The following is a 14,334-nucleotide window of genomic DNA, read 5'->3' as shown; positions in this document are numbered from 1 at the left end:
TGTCAGGTGCACAAGACCACTGCAGAAAACTTGTGTCTTCTGCCAGGAGGGAGCCACTGCTCTCTCTGTGAATGAGCACATTAGAATAGAGTATTTCAGTTGTAAGAGGCATAAAAGGATAACCTAGTCAACTGCCTGACCACTTCAGGGCTCACCAAAGGTTAAATCATGCTGTCAAGGGCATTGTCTAAATGCCTCTTAAACACAGGCAGGGATGGGGCATCAACCACTCTTAGGAGCCTCTTCCAGTGCTTGACTGCCCCTTCCTTAAAGAAATGCTTCCCATGGCCCAGTTTAAATTTCCCCTGGCACAGCTTTGAACCCCTAGCAGGCATATGCTCTACTCCCAATCAGCCTACAACCCCACATGCCCTTTATATTGATTAAATGCTTTACATCAATTAGTGCCCTCACCTGTCAGTACTGCCACACCAGCACCCACATGTGAGGTAGAGATTCATTTCTCCTACCTACCTATCAGTATTTCATGACAGCTGGTGTTTTCTCCCTTCTCCTGCTTTTACCTCAGTTGCAAACACAAAGCACTGCCTTTACCCCACAGCACAGCCCAGCCAGGCTGCCACTGTCCCACCAGGGCATAGCAAAAGGTGATGTATTTCCAGGGATTAACAGGGTCTCTGGTCAGTTAGGAGCAGCTACAGCTCCTAAACTCTGTGCAAAAAGCTCCAGAACGACCCTGACAGCAGGTGGAATTCTCTTCTGGATTTCTGCTGTCTGAGCATTGTCATTCAGAGGAAAACCAGGCTGGCATCACAGGCAGACAGCCATGTGTGACACACTGTTCCCTGGAAAGGGCCCTGCCTCTTGCTCCAAGCAGAAAAGCAGCACATCCTATCCGAGATTATGGCCATTTCTGTGTTCCAGAGACAGAGCACTCGTGCAAGGGAAAGGCTGAAGAGGAGCAGGATGCAGCAGGGCCAAACTGGTGTCCAACTTCTAGAACTCCTGAATGGAGGCTCACCTCATGCATCATCTGCAGGGTTGTGAGGGGGAGCCAAGCTGCAGAGCATCTGCCTGCTACTATTAGTGTTGCTGCTTTCCACTTGCATTTGAGACCAAAAACCCTGGGCTGTTCTGCTACTTGTTCTACTCACATGCTTTGGGCTCCTCAGGCAAACACAAGATGGGCAAGTGTCTGTGGAGCTGCAGAAGGGAATCCTCTCAGACAGCTGTGCCTAGAGCATGGGGGAGACTTTACAAAGCATTAAAAACATGTGTCAAAGCCTGTCCAGTCTGTGGCCATTTGGATCAGATGTGACACACTGGCATTGTCCTCCAGCCTCTGCAAGCAAAAGCAGGAGGGAGCTGCCAAGCCCTGGAGCCCTGCTGCCCTCGGTGCCAGGAGGCTGAGGTGACAAAAGCCAGCTCAGGGCAGAGTCATTAGTCAAATTTCCTGCTGGCATTCCCTGCCATGCACCACAGATTGCTCACAGCTGCAGTCAGCTTTTCCTTGCCTTCCAGGGCCCCCTTCTCCCAGGGGCACATGTCACAGGGCCAGTGATGAGGAGCACAGCCCCTACCAGTGCTGTGTGTGCAAGAAAAGGGCTTTGCCCTCCTTCTGTGCCTGCAGGTACCACAGTTGCTAAATTTGTGGACAGAATAAGATAAAACCTGCCTAAAGTGCTCCCAGACCACACAGATATTTTCTCCTGTCTCTTAGGTTCAACAGTAGTGGCTGTAGCTCCAGATTTCCATACATGGCCCTAGCCAAAGCCAGGCCTCCAGACTCTCGCCTTGAATGGTTAACAAGTAGAGGGATTTCTCAGAAATGCATTACAAGTGTTAAGTTCCTTCACAGTTGACTCTGGCATGCTGGGGACCTCTTTCCCCTCAAGGGTTGAGTAATCCTTGCTTTCTCACCCCAGGCAGAGCCTGAGCACAATAGGAGGGGATCTGCCTCTCCCAGGTGCCCCAGAAGTTCTGGGCTCCACTGGCCCCTGACTGCCAGGGGCTCCCCTCATGTGTCCTTGAGCAAAAGATGGCAACTTCCAACCTTGACATCAGTCCAGGGGTCTCTCCAATTTTGGTGGAACTCAGGAGGTTGATGCCAGCCAAGGAACTGCCTTGTTGGATGTGTCAGTGCTAGGGAAGGCAGTGCCTTTCTTTCACTGCCAAATGGATGACCCTGTTCTCTGGCTGCCACCAGAGAGGCTGGTGCTAGAAAAAACCTTCTTCAGCCAAATAATCCCACTCATCTGTCTGTCAGGAGAGGAAAGAAAGCAGCAAAACACTTTGGGATGTCAGCCAGGCAACTGTCATAGAGCAAACAGCTGCCTGGCTCTCCCCCAGTGACAAAAACACAGCAGCCTTGGCACAGGGAATAGGAGGAGGCAGTGTGAGCCAAGCAACAAGCATTGCTTGGTCCTTGGTGTATGGGGGGAGCACTGTGCTCTTCCAGGTGCTGCTGTACCCCCAGGTGAATGTCCAAGAGCAGAGTCACATCAGTGCTGAGTCAAATCCCTCCCTCCCTCCCTCCCTTGTGCCTGCCAGGGCTCTGAGGAGCCACGCAGAGAGGAGGCAGCCCTTGTGAGAGCAGCCAGGAGAGACACAGGCAGCAATCCCAGGGGTCACACTGCCTAAGGAGAGAGTGAGCCTGGGCATCAGCTCCTCTACTGAAAAACAAGAGTGGAAACACCAGAATGGCACCACTGCTTCCTGCACCAATGTCTCCTCCAAGGCTGAGGGCCTCCCACAGCATCTGCAGATGCTGAGAAAACCAGGAGGCAAGGGACAAGCATCCCTGAGGCAAGCAAGTCCCAGAAACTGAGAGGATCATGCCCTCTAGGACACACTACTGCATAGGGAATGGGGTGGAGGAAAAGTGGCCAACCCAAACCAGCTGCTATCCTCTTGTCTTCCTTTACCTGGTTGCCTCCTTGCCGTGGGGAAGAGGCAGGAGCAGCCAAGAGCTCTTCACATGGCTCCTAAGTAAGTGCTTTACTATAACTCAGAAAACAAAGAATCACTATTTCGGGAGGCAAGGCAATAGCAAGGCACTCATCTTTCATCAGCCTCTGATCTCCCACAGCTCTGATTGACCCTAGCAGAAAACATGGATGCACTGCACTTTAAAGAAAAAAAATCACATCTCTGTGTTATCTTAGCTATTCCCAGGAGAGTTATAGCCAGGGAAATTTAGTTGTTCACACGTATCCACAGGAGGTTTGCACCCACAAAGACATTTCTGTTGGGTTTCTGGCTGATACCAAACGCATCCTCTTTGATGTGCACTTTTGGGTCAATGCACACCAACATCCTCCAGGTCCCCTTTCATCCTGCAGGAGCCAGGGAACCACTTCTGATGGAAGAACTTATTTAAAAATTACTCCAGAAAGCTGATGTCTGTCTGCACTCTGTGCCCCCTAGGAAAATGGGACCCAGCAGGCATCCCAGGAGGTTTGCTGCTGTTCCTGGCTCTTACTCCTTGCTTGGCATTTCTTCCCACTGCCTAAGACCTCCCTGTTGCAGAGGAGGTTTGAAGCCCTTCAGCTTTGAGCAATGCCAGCTGAATATTGAGGCTGACTTTCTTTATATAGATGCTGTTTTTCTCTTTCTATTAATGGTCTCTGAAAACTCCCAGGCCAATTGTTTGAGAGCAGATTTTATAGCTGCATGTGACAGTAAGGAGTGAAAATATGCTAATACATTCCCCACACAGCAAGAGAAATGCCAGGTCAGACTGTGGGAAAGGCAGCAGCTTCCCTAAGGCAGCAGCCCTGCAAGCTTTGCATAGGCAAGGAGAGCAGGTCACCATTGTGCCAGTGGCACACCTGGCTAGGAGGGCTGACCTTTCAAGAAAAGTGTGGCTTTCCCTCGTGCAAAGATTGAATTTTTCATGGAATGAGTGTGGAGGCGTGAGGGAACAACAGACCCTCCCAATGAGCTTGCTTGGTGTCCATCCCTCTTGGCTGTAGGCACTGGAGTGAGACACAGCTGGTGACAGGAGACTGTGAACACCTCAGGTGCACAGCTGGGGATGGCACCTGACATCGTTTCAGACTCAAAGGAGAGAAATACTTATTCCCTGCACCTCAGAAAGGCAGCACTGAGGTGGAGATGAGCTGCTGGGGAAAGATGAAATCAGACAAGAAGTTTCTGGACAGCTTTGGGGGGTCAGATGGCTGTTGGGAGAAGGAATATTGTAGGCTGAACTTTCCCCACACCTCCTAGCTGCATGTAATTCAGAGAAACCGGGATTTTCAGACTTCCCAATCAGATAATCCATGGGTTACATGCATGGAGGCACACCAACTTCTTCTCTGGTTTCAAGGAATTCAAAAGGTGAAATTGATTCTGCATATGTTAGGGAGTACTGAGTGCAGGATGTCATGTTTTCAATCACTGCTTATGTCTTGTTTACCATTCCAGCCCTGGGAATCTCACTGAAAAGCTCTTCTTCCCTCACATCTTCATTCATCAAGTAAGCTGTCGACAGAAGCCTGTAAGCACAAAGCTCAACCACAGCAATGGGCTTGGGAGACTGCTTTATTAAAAAAAAAAAAAATCCAAAAACACTTAAAACAACCCTATTCCTCTGGAGAACTGACTCTAGAACCATTACTAGTAAAAGCTGCCTTGAAATAAAACCACTTCTAATGACGGCATTTAGGAGCAGTTTCAAGAGCCCAGTCCTCTCACAAAATTATCAAAGGGGAATGCATTTTTGGAGAAGGCATTCAGGGCCAGTGAGGGACTCCAGGGTAGGCAGCATAACTGGCCTTAGCTTGCCTGTCAGTGCTCACAGCAATCTGTGATGCCTTTGCTCACAGGACCCAGCATTTCCCCTCTGGCTCCACATAATCACCGAGATCTCCGATTCCAAAGTGGTTTCCAGTGCACAGTTCTTTTTTCTCAGTAACTCTCTCATTATAGGCCAATTTCAACTTATAAATTCATTTATAAGCCAGTCCATTTGTGCAGACCGTCTTGCTGGAGGCAGATTTCTGCCTTTCTCCCTCTCCCTCCCTCCCTGCTTCACTGGAGCCTCTAATAAGGACAAGTCTGTGTGAATTCGGGACATCTCTGCTGCTTGTGTGGGGCAGAGGCTGAGGCCAGGCACAGCCTCATCCAGCAGATGTGGACAAATTCAGGAAGGGGCAGTGTAGCTGTAACTGGGAGGTGTTCTTGCTGCCCAGCTGCCTCAGGGTACTGGCAGTAGAAAGGATGGTGGTTTTTGCAAACACAGCCATGCCCAGCTCCTGCTGCCAGATCCTGAGTTAGGGATGTGCTCCTCAATGTGTGCTCACCTTGCTCCTTCCCAGACCTCCTCGAGAGAGCAGTGCCAACCCCAGGACACCCCCACAGCAGGGGCCCATCTAGCAGAGGAAGCACTTGCTTCAATTCACTCCATCATTCCCAGGACCCTTCCTATTCCTGGCCCTGGCCCTGGGATGCCTTCCCATTGTTAACACAGCTTTGGGGCATAAGAGTGCTTGGGCAGCAAACCAAGGACTGGGAGAGGAGTGCCCACCACCTTTGGGCAAGGAGAGACAAGAGAAAGGGAAAGGATATGAAGGAAACTCAGCAGCAAGAACGTTGACCTTGCCAGGCCCAAAAAAGGGCAGGCAGCTTCTCCAAATGTGAATGGCCCCAGGTCCTCAGCTAAACCAAGTGAACCAGGAGGGGTTGACCCTAGCTGGGAGCTGACTTCAGGTCTGTAAAAATGGGCCATCATTCACCTTTGCCACTGTACTACTGAGGATACACTGACTGCAAGGCAGTTACCAGGAGGAGGAGGAGAGGGTGAAGTAACAAGCGATAGGAGAAAAGGAAACAGCCTTGAGTTGCGTGGGGGGCAGCTTTAGGGAGTCAGGAAGACTAAAAAGATTTACCTGGATGGCAAGGAAAAGCCTGGTTAAGAGGGGTGAATTCATGCTATGGACAAAGCCAGGCACAAAACACGGCGAGCTCCAGGGAAGGTGCCAGTGCTGATGCCTTAGGAAGGCTGACCTGAAACAGAGACTGGAGAATAAAGCAGGTATTTATTGAAAGGCCTCCAGGATCCACCTTGGGCAGGACAAGAGCCTGACCAGGGCTACACCCAAGGTGGACTAAGAATGGTCATAAAATGGCTGACAGGTCACAAGATCTTACACTTTCATAAGTTTTGGGCCATTTCCATATTGGGGTTTAATTGTCCAATTACAGCTTCAGGTTGTGAGGTCCCATCCTTCTTGTTCCTCCCTTCAGCCACCCTTGTTTGTGCTTTTGGGCCTGAAAGTTGTCCTTGGTCTTCAGCAGGAAAAGGATTTGTTTTGTCTCCCTACTCTGTGAAGAGAGCTGACTGACACTTAATATAAGGCTCAGAACTGCACCCCTAGGCAGCACAGAATCTGAAAAACATGAAAGCCAAAACTTAAGGCATCAATACCAGCCCAATCTCGCACCCATCACATGGCAGTAACACAACCATCACATGGCCATCACATGGCGATCACGCACTAATCAGAAGCTTATCAAGCCCCAATCATGCAATGATCACGAGTCCATCACAAGATGATCACAAGCCAGTTGTGTGCAGAGTAGGTGCCGACCACGCACGGATCAGGCGAGATCATTCACCCATCGTGTGCCAACCATGAGCCATTCACGAGGATCACAAAAACATCACACGACAATTGCATCACCATCACGCTGATGGCATGTTAATTGTGTGACTGCCACACAACTATCTCCTGTCCATCCTGCTGTGATCCTGCACTGTTGGAGTCCAGGGCATCCCTCTGGGTGCCCTGGAAAGTCACAGACGTCGGTAGAGAGGCCTGGGACCCGAAAAAGAGGGTGTGGGATCTGTGCAGGGGGGTTTGCCTGGCACAGAGCCCAGGAAGACACAGGCTTTGATTTTGGTCCATGTGAAAAACACAGAGAAGAATTGCAAGTCACAAATGTGTAACAGAGAGTAGTGTAGTTTATCACCATGTAGAAGATTTTGTAGTTTTGGGGTTTTTAGAACGCAGATGCAAGGGGACAAGATGGAGATTTTAGGGCGGTGCCCTGGGTTCTTCTTCTTCTCCCTTGGCATCCATCTTCTGTAGTGATGTGGGCACAAAGTAGTTTCAATGGATTGGATCAGAGTAGAAATGACTCTCTTAGTATAGGTGATAGACATTGGTATGAAATGGTAAATAATAACTACATAGTTATCTGTATAAAGGCAGAGTGACCTCCCATCATGAGGGAGTCACATCGTGTCCAGGCTGCCATGAACACCTTGGCTGGACACAGAGAATTGTAATATAAGAATTACTATAAACAACGTGAGAAACCAAGAAAACCAAGACTTTGAGACTCCTCATCATTCTCGCACCAAGCCCCACGTCAGATCTAAAACCTTCAGAGGTCGGAGAAGGAAAAACACTCCTTCGGACCCACACGAGCCACCAGCCTTGGAATCTGGGGCAGAGAAAACCGTAAAACCCGAGACTGCAGCAGTCCAGCACCCACCAGGCGTTGATCCCGTGCCGAGGACATGCCAATGGCCCGGTGGGTGCCCTGTCACCATGGCTCGGTGTGCGCTGGTGCCCCGGGGTGCTCGGGCCCGGCCGGGGAGCGGGGCCCCTCAGGCCCCTCAGGCCCCTCAGCTGTGCCCGGCCTCCTGCAGGGCCCCGCCCGCACCGGGGACCAGGAGAACCCTCTTCCCTGGAAGGTGTTTACACACTGGAATGGGCTGTCCCGGGAATCACGGAATCCCCATCCCCGGAGCCGTTCCAAAGGCCTGTGGATGTGGCACCCGGCGGGCACGGCCGGGCTCGGTGACCCGATCGGTCCTTTCCAGCCTCAAGGATTTGGGGATCTCCGGTCCCAGGCAGAGCCAGCGCGGGCACAGCCCCGGGAGCCGCCGCTCCGTGTCCCGGGAAGGCCCAGCAGATGGTGCCAGACTGTCAGAAACCCTCCGGGATCCCGGCCCGGCTCTGCGGGAGCTGCCGGCCCGGCCTGCCGGGGGTGCCGGGGCCGAGGAGGGGTGCCAGGGTTTGGGGGGCCCTGCAAAAAACGGCACTAATTAATTCCTCGGAGGCTGCGAGAAGATCCACATCCACCTCCTTCACTCCAGCCAGCACTCCCTGGCCAGCGTCTCGTTGTTTCCACCGTTTTTATTTTCCACTGCAATGTTTGCTCCTCAGAGCAATGCAGTTCCCCCCTCCTCTCCTCCCTTCTCTTGGCTGACTTGGCTTTGGGCAATTTATCTCGATCCTCAGTGTAAAATTTTCCTTTGCACCATTTCATCCTATTATTCCAGAATAAATCAGGATCATTTCCATGTCAAATGCCAGCAGAGGAGTGAAAGGGAGAGTTTCATTGCTGAGGCAGTTCAGAGATTCCTGTGCTCAGGGACGGGGACAAACAGGGCCCTCCCTGCTGACCACAGGGCTCCTGGGCTTTTTAGGGGTACCTCGGGCTCCCACAGCAGTGATGCTTTCCCAAACCCCTCTGTGAGCAGGACTGTGCCAGAGGCTGGTGAAGATGCAGGAAATTGCCATCTCAATGATCAGCTGCCTGGGAAGTCGCACAGGGACAGCCAGAGGGGGTACCTCAATAGCCAGCACATGGGCTTCAGACCCCCAAAATCAGGGAACTGCCCACCAGGGATGGAAAGCTGCTGACCTCAAGCATCCACTCTGGGCTTTGGTGCTCCAGCTGGTGGTGATGCAGTCATAGTTAAACAAAAGTCAGCTTTTAAATTACAGAGCAGGGAGCCCACCCATCCCTCATCTACACCCAAGAGCTAAGCTCACCCACGTGTTAATAAAACCATGACACCACTGTTCCAGGCACGCCTCTGTCACCAGGAGCCTGGGAGAGCTGAGTGAGCAGAGCCCTCTTGGAAAGCAGGGTTAGGACCAAGAGCCAATGCTCCAGGAGAGGACTTAGTGCTGGAGCCTGAATGGCAGAGAGCTGCCTGCCCAGCTTTGCTTTTCCTGGCAAGTGCCTTCCTCCCCACTCCAGGTCCTCATGCAGGGAATTAAATCACCAAACCCTGCTCTCTGCTCTGAGGGTTTGTCCCAAACCTGCCAGCTGGAGCAGCTGGCTTTGCATGCCGAGGACCTTTCCCAGTATGACAACCAAACTGCTGCTGCCAGAAAGGCCAAGGAGCACAACAGCCCCAGCCCTCTCATACACAGGAGCCTCTGTGTACATGCTCCCAAGCAGCACCATCCCAACCCTCTCCTCCAGCAGAAAACTCAGCTCTGTCCCCAGCTCCTCCAGCCTTGACCTCAGGATGCAGTTACCTTACCTCTTCCCTGCCTTGCACTCAACAGGCATGAGCATCCATAATGCTTTCCTGCTTTTTGGGGAAATGCAGTTGCTTCAGCCTTGCTTTATAAACACCCCTGTCTCTTCATGAGGTTGGGCCAGTGGTGCTTCTGGCTGCGAAGGTCTCTGCCCCAGGGCTGGGGTTTCTCCCTCCCCTCCAGCCCTTCCTGGCTGACACATCAGATCAAGTGCTTGGCAGCTGCAGCCTGTGCACGTTTGTGTGTCAGTGCAGGCACCAGCCTGGCTGGCAGCAGGCAAGCAGTGCCCCCCCAGCAGTGCTGTGAGGTGTTTGCAGCCACTCTCCAGCTGCCAGCCTCAAAAGCAGCCCTGGATGAAGCCTTGCTCCAGACAAGGTTTATTTCCAGGCTGGTTTCATTGGTGAGGAGGCCTGAGAGTGTCTTGCCCCTCCCCATGGATGTGTTCTCACTGCCCTTTCTTCAAGTTGCAATGAAATTTGATAGAAAAGCTTGCAGTCTCAGCTATATTAAGGTCCCCCTGACTTACATCCTATATTTCCACAAATGTGGGTAAGCAGAGAGAGGATTGAGACCCCCACCATCACACTGGCCTTTGCTCAGCTGCCACCAGGCAGCTATGGCTCTCCAGGGCACAGTTAAGTTTGTCCTCCCTCCCCACAGGGACATTTTTAATCAGAGGCTTCAGCTTGTTCATTTCTCTCTGGGTCACTGCCACCAGTAGGGCCCCTAGCCACAAACCACGACCTCCGTGCTGCAGTGAGAAAAGGTGAGACATCACCCAGCAGGAAAACTCTTGAGCTTGGATGTTGCCACAGCAGAGGAATCAGGAGCAGAAAAATTGAGGACATCAGTGTGATTCCACATATTTAACCTCCTGATAATTCCCTCTGTCTGTATTACCTCAGCTTCCAAATCCTCAGTTTTGCTCAGAGAGAGGGAGGTTTCTCTCAAGGCTTTAAATCTTGGGATTAGATTCCTAGGAAATGCCTATCCACACTGATAGGCTGTCTAGCTTGATCTCCCACTGTAGCCGTGGGAAAGAGCACACAGGGTCGACCACTCCTGGGTTCTGTCCCCACCATCCTCCCACAGCTCCCATCCTCTCAAAGCCATGGGTGTAAGAGGGTACTTCCCTTCCCTTGGAGTACCCCAGTCCTCAACCTGTTGTCCTCAAATGCCTCTCACCCTGCCCAAACCTGCTGGGGCTGCCTGCCTCCAAGGGGCAGAGGGCCAGGTGTCCAGGACCTGCTGCATGAAGTTGTGCTTCCTCTTGTAGCTTCTTCCAAAGAAGTGTAGGAATTTCAGCGAATGTCTCACAGTGGCTGTGCTGAAGGGTTGGGTGAACAACTCCCTGTTTGCTGCCTGTGTGACTTAGCAAACCTCGTTTGTATTCCTTGACAGCCTCCTCCTCTTCAAAAACTGAAGTATTTTCACATCCCTCAGCTTTCAAAGGACACAGTTAGGGTTATGTGAGCCTGATCTGCATCCCTGAGAGTGCAAATATAACTATATCTCATTCCATACCCTTGCCGTGGTATTCAGGTAGTGGCCCCAGGTTGAAGGCAAAGAACATATCCAAGGTGACCAATGAGACACATCTGTGGAGATGTGAGAGGACTCAGCCTGAAAATCACTGTATAAACCAGTGTAGGTCTGGCATGCCCCCATCAGCATTAACCAGGAGGCAGCTCTAGGTCTAGCACATGAGTCTTTGACTGTGGGGACATAGAAGGTTTTAAAAAAAGTGAGATAAAGTCATTCTGAACACTGCTGCAAGACTGGAAGTGTGGCATGAACAGCTTGTGCTGGTGCAGCGTGGTTTCAGTTGCTTGCAGTTTGTGTCGAGATTTTGTATCACACCACAGGGCTCTCATTGCATGTAGCCTGACATTTCTAGAGCAGGCAAAGGCAGCAGTGAACATTAGTGCATAAATAACATGCTGGAGATATTGTCTGGCTCTCCAGATGGGTTACATGAGGCAATTATGAAACTCTGAGCTGGCTAGACATCTATGACAATAGCAAGCAAGAAAAAATTCAGTAGCTTGTTGCCTTTTCCCTGCACTTCAGGCCTTTGAAGGGACAGAGGTCACTTCACAGTGGTTCTTTCCTGGACAGTCTTCAAAAGTTTTTGTCCCTCCTTGATGAGTTCAGCCCTGCTGCAACGATATCCTTGATAAAGGATACAACTCTATCACCAGGAACCCTCTTTTTCCAGGATGACATTTAAACAAAGGTGTTTCATGTGTATGCAGGGTGTGGAAGAGAAGCAGAGGGGACAAGGAGAGGTGTTTGTGCAGGGCTGGTATGAGAGATTTACTCTGGCACTGAAAAGCAAATGTGTATGACACAACTGAAGGCAAGCTTGTGTGTTAACAGACAAACAGGAAGACAAAACAAGATGAAAAGTGAGCTAAAGAATATAAACACCAGGGAGTTCACAGCACTCAAAGACATGGAGTGATCCTATATGCTGTGTGCTGCTGTGCTCAGCCTTGCTGGGACAAGCCTGCCATAACAGGGGACACTCTACATTCCTTTACTTCTCTCAGTGCTTTTATCTGTGTGACGTGAAGGTGCTGCAGTAGCTGGGACTTAGCACGAGGTTCCAGAAGTTGTGGCCAGCAGAATTCCCCTACACCTGCTGGCACCATCCTGGTGAATTTATGAGGCCTGGTCCTGAGGATCTGAGTGGCTCCTACAGTGAAATTTTTAAAAATATTTGCAGCCAGAACTGTGGCCAGAATGGTGCACTTGAGAAAGCTTCCAGAAAAAAACATCCCCAGAGTCACGTCAAAATTATATGAAGAACCCCCAAACTTTTGTAACATGTCAAGCTCCAAATTAGCCATCTCTCCAGCTCAAAGCTTGTGAAGTCCTCTCCTGTCCTTGGAAGGGGAGCACTCCAGGGAGAAGAAGATCAAGAAATCCTTAGAAGCACTAAGGAAGCCTCAGCAGGCTGCCAGCAGCAGGGATCTACCTTCAAGGGCACCAACCTTTACTGCCTGGGGTAAAGCAGCAGGTCTCTCAGCCTGGGGACAGTGGTCAAAATGAGTGATGTTCTTGAAGCCCAGAAGAGGGATGTGAGCTGTTGGTGTGTGCTGTGCTTGCCATGACCATCAACCTGCCCAGGATGAGCCCAGGCTCCTCTCAGGTTCCACATGAAGGGCAGCACCGAGCTAATGAGCTGCTGAGCACCTCATCACTGCTGGTCCAGCTACCAGTGTCTTCATTGGAGAGAGGTTTTCTGTAGAGGCACATAGCTTTTCACAGTTCACAACCACAGACATTCATCCCTTTCCTTGAAACAGATTTGTATGCTGAAGCTGAGGAAGTTTGCAAACCAAAACAAGCAGGGCACTTCTGGCCTTGGTGAAGCAGGTGGCTGATGGCCAGCACTATATCAGACTGGCAGAGAAGTGAAAGCTGTCATTACCTGATATTCGAACAGCTCATGATTTAACTTGCTTGTGGCTCGCCTGAATTCAGTCTGCTGCAAATCATAAACCCACAACCTCAGCCAAAACTGAGGGGTTTGAAGGAACTTGGGAAACTTGGGAGCAAGAAAACCTTGGGCCAGAACAGAAACATTACAATTCACCTTACCCATGTGTAAAGTCAGTCATACCCCAAATGTCCCTGCAGAAGCCCAAGGGGCCTGATGAACAGCTCGAGGTGGGGAGAATCCCACATTCATGTGCTGGTGTAAAGCCAAAAGAGACAATACCGCCACGGCAGAGATGGCAGGAATAAGGTGGAAAAAACATTTTTCATGGCCTTGACAGTGACCCATAGTGCCACCACAAGAGAAATTGCTTTGGAAAGCACTCTCACTGGGGATTTATGGGCAAACATGACTGTATATTTTACAGTACATTCTTATGGCCTCATCGGTCAATAATCTGCATTTAACTCAGTCCCTTCAGAGTGTGATGGGCCATAACGCTTGTGAAGCAGCTGCTACATGCTGAAATAATAATCAAGGAAGCAGAGGGCAGAGCTGATAATTGACTCTGCTAATGTGCAAGTCGGGACTTTGAGTTATTGATCAGATGTGCTTCAGTGGCTCAGCAAGAGCCCGGTCCTCTGTTGCTGGAGGTTATTGACTCAGATGTTACCAAGAAGGGGGTACTCTCTTCCCCCTACATACTGCTTTTTTGGATGGTCTCCTATTCTGGATTTTTTTCAGCATTTCCCCTGAGACTGGTCTAACACAGACCCCTGAGATTGCCTGGCAAAGCAGTTTTGTCCCCACATCCAGCCTGCTGGTGTCCTGCACAGCCAGATCTTCAGCATCAGGGACGTAAACACACAATGCTGAGGAGACAACAACTTTCACCCCTCAGTACCTCTTTATAGCACCATCCTGGGCATAGGTATCCTTTTGAATTCCATTGCTTCCTCCTTCAGGTCTTCCACCTACCTCTCTCCTCTTTCTTGAGTGACCTTCTTGAACTTCACTGCAGCTTTGGCATGTTTCTCCCTGTCCCCAGAGGCTGCCATGGCTGATCAAGGCATGTCACTGACACCTCATCTCACACCAGCACTGACCCCCTGCTCACCCATGTCCTGGCCAGTGTCAGAGCCATAGTGATAAGCTACTTCCTCTGATGTTGGCCAGATATCTGCAGCCACGTCTTGAATGTGTACTTGCAAAAAGTTACCAAAAAAGGTAACTAAGTTATGTCAGGCAGTTCTTCTTTTCCAACTGGTTCACTAGTTTGTTCAAAGACTTGCACGAACATAGGAAATGTGGTTTCCTTTTGCAGAATCTCTGCAGGTTGCACCTCTGAGCAGTCTTACCCATGTAAGCTTCATGGCCAATTCTCCTAATTTGCTAGGCATTGCATTCATTTGCATGCATGTTTAACAGGCCTGTAATTCTCCAGCTCAGCCCAAGAGCTGATAAAAATTTGAGTAAAACATTCTCCAGCTTTTTTTCTTTCTTTCTATTTTTTTAAAAGTGTGTGTGGGGCTCTTTTTCTTCGATGAGAGAAATATTTCTTTTTGAGATATGGCCCTTTCATGCTCATGTTCCCCAAGACCTCTTGGCTGTACACCATCATGACCTGGAAGTTTAATG

At 50.4% G+C, this 14,334-nt stretch overlaps 1 protein-coding gene across 1 annotated transcript in view; it reads right to left on the bottom strand.

Moving 5' to 3' along the window:
- IGSF3 (immunoglobulin superfamily member 3) overlaps positions 1-13,754 on the bottom strand; it is a gene marked incomplete at its 5' end in the record, with an annotated part of 185,936 nt that extends 172,182 nt beyond the window's left edge. Inside the window, 2 exons of the mRNA XM_083855286.1 lie at positions 10,776-10,849; positions 13,675-13,754. Of these exons, the coding sequence (XP_083711412.1) occupies positions 10,776-10,849; positions 13,675-13,754 (154 nt within the window). The remainder of the gene's footprint in view (positions 1-10,775; positions 10,850-13,674) is intronic.
- Positions 13,755-14,334: the final 580 nt, after the last annotated feature.

The sequence above is a fragment of the Zosterops lateralis genome (genome assembly GCF_965231275.1).
Source record: "Zosterops lateralis genome assembly, chromosome: 2".
Lineage (NCBI taxonomy): Eukaryota > Metazoa > Chordata > Aves > Passeriformes > Zosteropidae > Zosterops > Zosterops lateralis.
This window is presented reverse-complemented; position numbering and strand designations above follow the sequence as displayed.